The 11,792-nt window shown below is 35.7% G+C and overlaps 2 protein-coding genes across 2 annotated transcripts; both read left to right on the forward strand.

The window, feature by feature from the left end:
• Nucleotides 1-261: 261 nt before the first annotated feature.
• Nucleotides 262-6,948, forward strand: LOC114523131 (DNA-binding protein RFX6-like). Its single transcript, XM_028543980.1, has 18 exons — nt 262-903; nt 1,886-1,988; nt 2,543-2,666; nt 2,893-2,954; nt 3,096-3,173; nt 3,254-3,389; nt 3,508-3,585; nt 3,782-3,895; nt 4,064-4,113; nt 4,322-4,422; nt 4,500-4,558; nt 4,648-4,792; nt 4,931-5,025; nt 5,129-5,246; nt 5,363-5,482; nt 5,561-5,778; nt 5,909-6,259; nt 6,376-6,948. The coding sequence occupies exons 1-18, from the start codon at nt 729-731 to the stop codon at nt 6,727-6,729; spliced, it is 2,481 nt and encodes an 826-aa protein (XP_028399781.1). The 5' UTR covers nt 262-728; the 3' UTR covers nt 6,730-6,948.
• Nucleotides 6,949-7,341: 393 nt separating this feature from the next.
• Nucleotides 7,342-11,708, forward strand: LOC114523191 (microfibrillar-associated protein 1-like). Its single transcript, XM_028544053.1, has 17 exons — nt 7,342-7,489; nt 7,579-7,630; nt 7,714-7,822; nt 8,047-8,114; nt 8,274-8,352; nt 8,521-8,564; nt 8,652-8,685; nt 8,781-8,840; nt 8,951-9,010; nt 9,087-9,160; nt 9,249-9,357; nt 9,426-9,471; nt 9,558-9,610; nt 9,760-9,821; nt 9,899-10,058; nt 10,146-10,301; nt 10,468-11,708. The coding sequence occupies exons 1-17, from the start codon at nt 7,423-7,425 to the stop codon at nt 10,573-10,575; spliced, it is 1,341 nt and encodes a 446-aa protein (XP_028399854.1). The 5' UTR covers nt 7,342-7,422; the 3' UTR covers nt 10,576-11,708.
• The last annotated feature ends 84 nt before the right edge of the window (nt 11,709-11,792 follow it).

Here is an 11,792-nt window from a genome sequence, read left to right on the forward strand (position 1 = left end):
TCAGATTTAATTAATTTCTACCAGGACTTAGTTAACAAACAAAAACATAAAGGCTGACAATGGTTTTCAGCTAAACGATGAAATATAATAAAGTTGGCGCGCTTTTAAAACAAGTGTATTAGTCTAGAATATACAAAGTTTAAAATGAACAAATTTTCGTTTCATTGTTTTTATTAATTCGCCATGGGAACAAAGCCGTTTTTAGTAAAAACGGCTTTACTAGGATTAGGGTCGAACGTAATTACCGAAAATTAAATATATCTATAAGTAGTGGGTTTGAATACATGTTAACTGCTTAATTGGCGGCTTTTGTATATGCGTAGGCGATTTTACTAATGACGAATGCAAATGAGCTCTTCGTTAGTATATGGGACAGAATTTAATGGAGAGCCATTTAGTGAAGTATGTCGGCAATCTATTGGCAGCCAAATAAATAAACAGTCACTAAAGTAGTTTAAATACGGGCAGTTATGAAAGAATAAGGCATCAATTTTATTCACACACAGCAAATTTTACATTGGACGAATTTCCTTGCAATCAAGGTTTACCACACCAAAATCTATCATGTTCAACACTTTATAGGAACATCTTATATAGATTTACAACAAATTTCACGAGTGCTTGACTGATTCAAGTGGTTCAGAACGAATAGATGGTGATCTAACAGTTATGAACTGAGATTTAACCTTTCGTGGACTACAATTTTTGACGAATTGAGTTTCTTGGATATGCCTAATACGAGATCAAAGAACCGTAACTTTGTTTGTACGAAGTCCAAGTATATGCGCTCTGAAAAAAACGACGATACTGAAGAAGACGACGTAAAATTGTCAGGAAGTGCTATAAATGGATTGAGAAATTCTCTTGGAACTACAACGGGACATTCACGACAGGGGGGCAGAGGTAAGTAACACTTGTGTAGTCCGCAACTGTACATTAGTATTATGAAGCATTGTTTGGTAATGATTTTAGTTGATCCATTTATAAACCATGCACTTTCGTACGAGTCGGGATAAGCGATCGTGCATGCAAGTTCAACGGTAGCATGGATCGGTCTATCAGAGTTCTTGCTGGTAACATAGAAATATAAATCATTAAAAATATATATCATCTGAGCTACTTACTCCGGATTATGTCATTAAGATACGTCTTATAGTCTTATAAGATATGCATTAAGATAGAGTTTTGAGTGCAAAGGATCATAAAGACTTGACTGAAAAATGCGCTAAAAGTTGCATTTCAAAATATTGTACAACAAGCGAGCAACTTATTACACCGAATTACTTATAATCATTGAAATAATATGAGATTGTTATCAGTGCAGTCGTAAAATTAAGAACGATTATTTCAGTCTTCCAAGAGAAAGAATATACGTATATGTTTGACGCATAAATAAAAAATAATTATTTTTTATATTGAGCTTTAGGAAGTCAGCCGTAAAAATACAGCCAATAATTCATTACGAAGTATTATTTATATTGGCTTCAGAACTGCACCTTTTGTAATTTTGGGTTTTGTAAACAGAATTTCCATAGAGCCTTAACTTTTCAGTAAAGTCAGTTTAATATTTAAGCACCGAGTCTGAACCTTAATTTTAAAAACGACACAGTTTGGTGATGACTGATGACTCTGAGAACGTTTGGATTAGTGTATGAAGGAACTGAATAAGTATAATGCTCTAATTCCTGGTACTATATACAAATAATGCAAAAAAACCTTACTCATCTGAGAGTATATATTCCAAATTTTCCTGTACTTGAGAAGTAATCAATTTTTAATTTGCATTTAAAATATTGTTTAATTAATACTCTGTCAACCGGTACGAAATCATAAATAACGTCTACATTCAAGGCTTCATTTTAAAAGCACATACTTTTAATTAAAGATACAAAAGATTTGGACGACTCTCTTGAATACAAAGTAAATACATGTGAACGGAATTTTGCAACAAAAAGTCGAAAGGCTCAAACTGAAGAGACATTACGTTGGTACGGTAACTTGCAGGTTAACTATATCGTATAAACCTCGTAGGTAACATGCAGGCCTCAGTATATGCAGGTCAACTGGTATAAACCTCGTAGGTAACATGCAGGCCTCAGTATATGCAGGTCAACTGGTATAAACCTCGTAGGGAACATGCAGGCCTCAGTATATGCAGGTCAACTGGTATGAACCTCGTAGGTAACATACAGGCCTTAACTATATCGTATAAACCTCGTAGGTAACATGCAGGTTAACTATATTCTATGCAGGTCAACTGGTATAAACTTCGTAGGTGTGACATTGGAATATAATCCTTCATCTCGACCGCACTCCTAGCCGTACATTCCTGACAATACCTCCAACTCAATTGTCTTAGCTGAAAAATATACTCTTCTACATAACTTCTCTCACCCCAAGATAAATTCCCTAAATCCAACTCTAAACCTCACCCCCATGGTGTCAAACTTTGAGCAAAGATTTAGATCCTAGGAAGGTTCTCATGTATTAACCTCGTACCCAGGGTCTTTTCTACTCAAGAATGTCGTTAATCTTTTCATAGGCTTGAAGAGAATTACGTCATGTGCGATGGGGTGTGTCTGCCAAGATGTATACTTTACGCCCACTATCTGGACTTCTGTCGTTTACACAAACTGGAAGCAGCCTGCGCAGCCACATTTGGAAAGGTAATACGAGGAGTCGCAAGGAAAACAAATCTCTCAGAAATACTTTTTGTACAACGGAAATATTCATTGGCCTATGAAAGCCGAGATATCCAAAAAAGTCAATGTTAACTTTGCATGCAAATCAAACCTATCATGAGCTTCAATACTCGTTTCTTATCTTCCAAAGACGCATGTAAGTCAGTTATTTAAAACCCAGCCTTAGTTCTGACGGTATTTTTCTCCAAAGACAATCAGGCAAAAATTTCCAGAGCTTACAACTAGAAGATTGGGAACGAGGGGACATTCCAAGTGAGTAAATGTAGATATACATAAAAACATAAAAAAATCTTTATCGTTGGTGATTCAGAGTTCAGGTGAATTATTTGAGCGATGTTATAGTCACTTGAAAAGAAACCAATGAAAATTGTCTATGTCCATATCTATCTATAGATATCATTATTATGGCATTGGTATTAAGGAGACTTCTACTTATTACCATTCTGTGTATTCTGGTAAAGGCCTGACCAGGTTTGTTATCAAGCATGCCAATTCATTCACAATAATAATGTGTAGCAAGAGCCATCTGACCTCTTTAGAATTTTCACCAGATTTTCAGGCACAAAGATGAAGAACAAGGGTTCGTTTCTAAGGAAATACTCTCCAAGTTCTCGGACAGGAACTTTGTTGCCAGATTTTCCCAACCCTAAAATTCTTCAATTACCGGAAATGACGCCGATGGAAAAGGTACTACCATTCATGAGTGCTTGTTTCGGAGGATGAGATAGTCAAATAGACTAATATTTGGCGAAATATTTAACGTGTGGTAATTCACATTTGCTTGTTATCTCTGTTCTGTTACTAGGTGGAAACATTGATCATTATGTACAAGACTCATTGTCAGTGTATACTCGACACTGCCATCAACTCAAATTTCAACGAAGTAAGATAAGTGAGATCTAGTTCTAGGAAACGACCGAACTTTGCCATCGATTCCGTCTCTCAAATTTATTTATCAGTTTATGGTTACTAAGTCGCATCACATGCAGAGAAAAGCTGTAGCGAAATCTCAAACAAGAATTAAGACACCATGCAGTTTCGTAGTCTATCAACTGTATGTTATTTCTTTTTCTCTCCAGATCAACAGTTTTTTACTACATTTTTGGCAAGGAATGCCGAATCATCTGCTTCCAATATTACAAGTTGAAGTTGTCGCTAATCTAATTTGTTTATGTGATTCAATTTTATATAAAGTAAGTCTTTCTCCAATAGATGTATTCTTCACAATTATTTAAACCTTGGCGGACGCCAATAAACCAGATCTCTATACTACACAGTCATATTCCAGTCGCTGTTATCGTCTTCCATTTATTTAATATAAAGACTAACAGCCTTTTGTAAATATTCATCCGTTCTTATAGGTCCTTATTGATGTTCTAATTCCTAGCACGATGCAGGACATGCCGGAAGAGTAAGTTGATCAAGCCCACACTGCATGCTCATCGCTCTTTTTCAGTCTGTATGATCTTCTCTGTGGTACAAGAATGTGACGCTATATTGTATCAAATCCCAATTACATTTAGTGCGAATTAGTTTCCAAGCATTTCAAGATCTGTTTCTAAGATCTGTACGGTCTAAATGTCCTGCAATCTATATCAATAACAAACGTCTCGTTGTAGTTTGTTATCATCAGTCAGATGTTTTGCTCGTCATATTGAGAAATGGGTTAAAACCTCTCTTGATAATTTTCCAGAATACTTGGTTGGATGCAAACTACAAGGTACAAATGGTTGTAATTCAATTGCATCGTTTTTTTTCAAGTTTCACTCAGTGAGCAACTTTATCTGTCTTTTCCAGTTGCTCGCCAGTTCTCACTCTCCGTACGACGTCAAACGTCTTTCCTTCATCTTGCTCAGGTAAATAAAATTTCTTTGGTATTTTTCCGAGACTAGATTCAAAGTCACTGATGTCGAACAATATTAAGGCAAGATCTTGCTCTTTTTAGACTGCTAGGCCTGTAATTCAGGACAACGAAACGGCAGATCAAATGGCCAGTGACTTAGAACAAGTTGATTTAAACTGTCTTGGAGCTGAGGCGATGTTCACTTCGTACAATGAACTCAATAAAAGCAACGATATTGATAAGGAAGGTTCGTATAATTCTACTGATGCTAATATCTTACTATCGAAACCGATATGCTTCCTAGAATATCTCCCGATAAAACAGTCCTGGTGTGAATGATATTGCACAATTATGATATTAATTCTGTTTTCCTGTGTAACTCCAGTGCTGGATATGTTGAAAACGTTATTAGAGAGGGCAGCGCCTGTTGAAGATTATGTTGAATGGATGGACAAGATTGTTGAAAGACGACTTATAAAGGTAACCATTGTTTTCAACCCCAAATATCAAATATAGAATGCAGTAGAAAAAGGCGACGGTCTGCCATATTGATTAACTTTTCTTACACAATTTCACACTTTAGCCTGAGCTAGAGTTTGAAGGAGATTTCAAGAGCAAAGCTCAGGAGTTTCTACTCCAGTGGTCTTTTACTGGTGGAAGACTGATGCATAATCTCACGTTGAATAATTGCACAAGCTTTGGTGAGCAAGAAATCTCTACATTTTATTAGTTTAGTTGAAACAATAAGAAACTTTCTGATCTTGGAGCTTTCTTTAAGGACGTCCATAACTGAGAAAGGCTTTTCCTTTGTCTTAAGGTTCGTTTCATCTCTTGCGCATGCTCATGGATGAATACATGTTACTTGCAATTGAAGCAAAATTAAATGACGATTACGAGGAAACCATTCAAGAAAGTCTCGATAAACATCTTAAAGAAGGTTCGTATAATGTTTATCAGAGTCTAACGGTCTATTTATAAACCCGTGTGGTTATTCGCAGTTTTTTTTCTTTTCCAGATAGTAGCGTCAACAAGTCAATTCGTATGACATCATTTAGTACAAAAACAAAGTTTACTGTGCCAGCGACTAAGTCGAAAGGGAAAGATCTAAACAACAACAACAGCAACACGAAGCCAAGAGGTGTCACCAAACCGCTACAAACAAGGAAAAAATCCTCCAGTCAAAGGCTTTCATCTCTTAATTGGTTCCAAAATGGTCGGAGGCGCAGAAGAAAGGTAAGAGAGCTGACTTTCTCAAAAACATCGATACACGCGTGACAAAACGTTTTCGTGCGCTTTGAGAGTAATATCTGAGGTATCGTATACATTTCCCTCCACAAGTATATCTTTCTTGTCTTCTCATTAGTTAAATGATGGAAACGAGTACAAAAACCATTCTCCGGGGACAACTGCTTTGACACCTCCAGTGTCACCGTTGTACAACCTGCAAAATGGTCAGCCCTCAAATTCTGTTGCCTGGTATTATTCTGACGCGCAACCCGAAGTTGTGGATTATGAGGCATTTGAAGGGATAACTACGCCTCAGGCTGTTCAACCGAGCCACGAAGCGATAGACGACCTTGTCAGCGAACATTTTCGTAATTGTGGTGTGAACCCTGATTCTGTCACAGCATCAGAGGATTACAATGATGTGTTTCGCGATCAGGAAAATTACGCGCTTGATCATGTCACAAATAGACAATCCCTCATGCAACAGGTAATCCAAACAGCCTCAAATACAAAGTACATTAATTCTCTAAACTCATAGCCTCGCTCTTATCCCTTCTACTTGAAACATTTTTAATATGCACGACTGACGACTTTTCTCTTTAGGTCTCCGTCTCAAATGGCGCTTATCCAATCTACAACCAAAATATTATACACAAGTCACCCCAGCCATCAGCACAGATCCCTCCCTACCCTCTGATAGCTTCCCAAAATAGTTATCAAAACAACAGACTGCACCCACACCAGTCAATGATCTTTTACCCAGACGGAAACACATCTGAGAGTATAAATCAGGAACATTATACACCATTTCCCTACGATGATGACGCGGAAATGGGAGGCTCGGTAGACAACCTGTTTGGAGGAGCATGCGCGTTTGATAATGAAGATGATGTTGGAGACACAAGTTCTCTACCATCAATAAACTCTCTTCTTAGTACCGCAGTTCAAATGTTCTGAAGTTAAAGGATAGATTTTATCTTGCAAAATAACCAGAGAACTCGCGACACAACGTCTTAAAAGTACATAGTCGACATCATCAGTACATAGTTGGCCGAAATAATTAAACGAAATTCAGCAGCAGCAAGACAAGCATTATAGCTATCAGAATATATATAATTCTTGTGAATATAAAATTTATATGACAATGATTTTAGGGAATAAATATATTTGGTTCAATTGTTGGACGGTCGTCTCACACAGATGAAATCAATGGAAGCTCAACTAACGTAGAACTAGAATAAATGAAGCCGAACACAGTTCTCGACCAATGACAACACAGCAAAAACAGAAGGAAACAACCAATGAAAGAACATTAGCCCAACCAATAATTGGTCTAGCCTCCTCCGCAGGCATTCTTATGTATTAAAAATATGCATATTTGGCTTGGGCTAGCTGTGTCGCGGGAGCGATCCTCGCTTTCCAGGACACAGCTAACCCATGCCTAATAACCTAATATGATTTAATAGCTCCATTTTCTCCATTTTTTATATAGATCAATGGCAGTTGGACTCAGTCTTCTGGCCAGAAAAAATACGAGCGGTCAAAATCGCCATATTGAATTTTAGTTTTTAAAAATCGAGAATATTTATATCAAATTTAGTCATTTTATAATAAATCGTCTCATGTGAGAACATTTTAAACTATCAGACAATGTCTGCTGCATCAAAATTTCCCATCCAATCGACAGCAGGAGCTGTTCCTGTCAAAAATGAAAAAGGTTTGTGTAGATTATTGTTAATCTGAATCATCTGATCATTAGATTTGGTTTATTTTTGTTTATTTATTTGTCTGTTTTGGTGTTTTTAGGTGAACTGTCAATGCAGAAAGTTAAAGTCACAAGATATGTGGCAGGAAAGAGGTATCTTGCAGCTTGCAATAAGATCTGTAGTGTAGGTTTTACTCATGGAATATTATGATTATATTCTATTATTTTCACTTTAGGCCAGGTTATGCACCTTCATCCAGCGATGAGGATGATGAAGAAGAAGATGAATTTGTTCAGGAGCAACGTGAACCAGTTGACATCCTTATGGACAGGCGGTTGAAAGAGGTAAATAAAATTCTCCCCCATAAAGTCCTTGTCATTCATAACTGGCTGGTCTGGTCTGGTCTGGTTTGGCCAGTGGTGTACCTACCAAATACCAAACTGACCCATAATTATGAATAGACTGATGCCTTATCATATCAAACTGACCTTCCTTTATCATATAAAACTCGCATCATACAAACTAGTCCCTCATCATAGCAAACTAACTCCAATTGATGAACATTTAGGAATATGATAAAGCTGAGGAAACTGACAGACGTTTAAAGCGATTACAAGGTCGAGAACGGACAGATATGTAAGATCTTATCATGGCTTAAATTTCTTCTCCTTCATCATCACTTATAACCAAAACAAGAGTTGTATTGATCCACCCCCATCATTTCTAGATGTTTGTTGTTTTCCAAATGAACATTTGCATGCATTCACACAGTATTCATGTTCAAATAATAAATAGATCAGAGGTTGTAAGAGAACGACATCTTGAAGAACCAGAAGTTCTTGCAACTGGTGAAGATCAACAATCTGAAGATGAGGTAATCTTACAGATATCTAATTGTTATATCCTCAGCATACAGTATGATTTGAGTGCTTGTTATCACTTTGACTAGATGAGTTGTTGATTGTGACCACCTAAGTATTTATTCATGCAAGATGACACTACATCTGTCTTAAAAAATGATAAAATATTGTATTTGATTCAGGAAACAGTGCACATGCAAAGGCAACATTACATGGAGGAGAGCAGGTAATATTAGTTAAAGTTCATTGTATACAATTCAACAAATGATCCATTTCTTAAGCAATATTCTATTATATCATATTTCTTCTCTAGTGGTGATGAAGATGAAGAAGAAGTTGATGATGCTGTGAGTGCCAGATTTCTCAATGATTTTAAGAGTTTCTCTTCTACAGTGAGAAAAAGCAGTTTAGATTAAATGGTTTAGTTATATCTACATTATAGGAGTTTGACAGGAGAAGAGCTATACTAAGGCAAAGAATTGCACAGAAAGAAGCACAAACTGTAAGGATAACCTATTTAACGTTAGGAATGTTTTGTTCATTCATCTTTCTAGTTTTTTTATGACCTTTTTCCATGTGAAATGTTGCAATCTGTTAAGTTTATCCTTGTAGGATTTGTTAGATGTTGAGGAGGAACCAAAGTCTGACCATGACCAAGAGGAGGAAGATGAGGTATATATGAACTTTGTGAAATGATTTATGGACTTTGTGAAATGATTTATGATTTATGCTTTTTATCAATTTTCAGTCATCAGAGTATGAAGAGTATTCAGATTCAGATGAAGAATTTGGGGCCCGACTTAAACCTGTCTTTGTTAGAAAGTATGTAAAATGTTCAGCCATTTATTATTCAAACAATCATAATGAAAATAAGAGTGTTTGTTTCATTGTCATTGTTGTCTTGAAACAGATCAGACAGAGTGACAATCCAAGAAAGAGACAAGATGACTCTGGATGAGGTGAAAGAGGAAGAAAAAAAGAAAAAAATTATGGAAGAAAGACGAAGAACTTCCAGAAAGGTAAAACGTGTAATGCAGTTTGGAAATATTTAACTGAAGATTAATAAAACTGAACATTAATCTTTTAGTTGGTTGAAGAGATTATTCACAAGGAAATACAAGCAGAACAAGGAGGTGAAGCATTTTATATTTGCTATACCACTGCATGGTGCAAATGAATTATTTTAATAATCATTGAATAAATTCTGGTCGTGTTTTAGTTGAAAAAGAAGAAGATGTTGTGATCACTGATGATGAAAATGACGAAGAAGAGGTTAGCTATTTAAGAAAAACGTTTTTCTTTGATTTTTCATTTTGTAATTATGGGGAAGAAAGCTGGACTGCCTGAAACTCAACACAATCCTTGGCTTCTACAACACAATGATGTCTAGATGTGAAATAATATAATGTATTGTTTTACAGTATGAGGCATGGAAGGTCCGAGAGTTGAAAAGAATTAAAAGAGATCGAGAAGAAAGAGAATTGTAAGTGATGTCATGACTTCACTGGCTTTCTACTTGAGTCTCTAAGAATTTCTTTAAACTTTTCATGATCTTTTTAGGATGGAGAAAGAAAAGATTGAGGCAGAACGTCTCCACAATATGACAGAGGAAGAAAGATTGATTGAATTGAAGAATAATCCAAAAATTGTTGTCAACAAAATGCCTAAAGGAAAGTACAAGTTCTTACAGAAATATTATCATCGTGGAGCATTCTTTCTTGTAAGTTTTCAACTGTTAAACAATATCTGCATTAAAAAATTGTCTTTACTTGTACTCTAAAATATGTAATTATTAAATTTTTTAAAGAATGAAGAAGATCAAGTGTACAGACGAGATATTACTAATCCAACTTTGGAAGATCATTTTGATAAAACAGTTCTCCCTAAAGTCATGCAAGTTAAGAATTTTGGAAGATCTGGTCGAACAAAATATACACATCTTGTGGATCAAGATACAACTTCGGTATGTTACATTCTCAGTGTTTACATTCGGTGTCTCTTTAATAATGAATCAAGTATACAGAGTTACAATGTACACGTGCAAAAACTTGTATTGAAATACTTTTATCGTTTGTGACTGCAGTTAGGTAACTTCATATTGCTAACATAGTTATTTCCCTTTCTTGCAGTTTGAGTCTCCCTGGGCGCAGGAGAACACCTTAAATCTTAAATTTCAAGCCACTCATTCAGCAGCAGGGAAACAAGTTTTCGAGAAACCATCGAAGCGGAGAAAATGATAAGAAGAAAACAACCAGGTTTGACATTTACCACCGAATATTCTGGCTGAACCTATGCGGGATGTCCTTCAGAGTATATTTATATGAATCTCACAGTCGAGTTCACTCGCGAACCTTTCATAAACTACTGTAGCTTTATTTCACCTAAAAACTACAGACGCATTGCCCACATTCCGTCGATCTCATGTTAACGGGTCGTTTTTGTAAAAAGATCGTTTTTTTGGCTAACAATAACAGTACATCAATTACTGTTGATTCAAAGTCAATTGTCTTGTCAATGTTAGAAATTAAAAATCGTTTAAATTACTATCAGCGAATGTAAAAATGTGTTCGTTCTTATGAAGCTACATGCATTCTCTCGAAATGTATCTTCAGAGATTTCATGTTGAATTCTTGTGCCAAAATTCCACATATAGAATTCAATTATAGAAGAATTTGTTTCTTGCATGTGTGTTTAGCCGAAGTTTAGAATGAAAGAATAAGACAATGAAGAAACATGACGAATACGATGCCGACTACATTATCATTGAAATGTGTTCGTGTATAAACAAAGACTTCCTTGTCTCTCCGTGTATAGTAAATCTAATTTTGTTAGCTGTGTAGGGATTAAAATATTTATGACCAAAAAAGGATGCCGTTTGATTTAAAATCCCTTTCAATGCGAAGTAACATACTGTATATGTGTTTAGTAATCTGTGACTTGTTTAACCCGTGTTTTTTCTGAAGTCATGGAATGTGTGAAATCAAGTTCATACCATAAACCACCACTTTATAAACAAATAGAGCAATTTCATTTATTTAAAATACAAGAAGAGTTGTACAAGGTTGAACCTCTGGTTAAAATTAGGATCGAATTATTGCATACGCGGGGATGAATTACCTCACGTGGATGAGGATGCTATCACGCTTTCTATTATGCAATGTGCATGGTATAATTTCCCAGTTGTAAACATCGATGTTTTGATAATAACGCAAACTAGAGCATATAAGATGATGGATAGTGTTTGTCAAAAGTGATGTGTTTCTAAATTTACTCATCCATAAAATACTACGTATGTAACAGTGCCTATTTTTTAAATTAACCTTTGTATTGGTCGAAATTTACTGGCTAATTACTCTATTGGGGATTAATTATTTGAGTGCCAACAAAATTGTTTCTGTTGGAGTGAAAAATAATTGTTTATATTTGATATAATTAATTAATTTCTTATCAGTTG

Source organism: Dendronephthya gigantea, unplaced genomic scaffold (genome assembly GCF_004324835.1).
Source record: "Dendronephthya gigantea isolate DGI-Jeju-01 unplaced genomic scaffold, DenGig_1.0 000026F, whole genome shotgun sequence".
NCBI classification, from domain to species: domain Eukaryota; kingdom Metazoa; phylum Cnidaria; class Anthozoa; order Malacalcyonacea; family Nephtheidae; genus Dendronephthya; species Dendronephthya gigantea.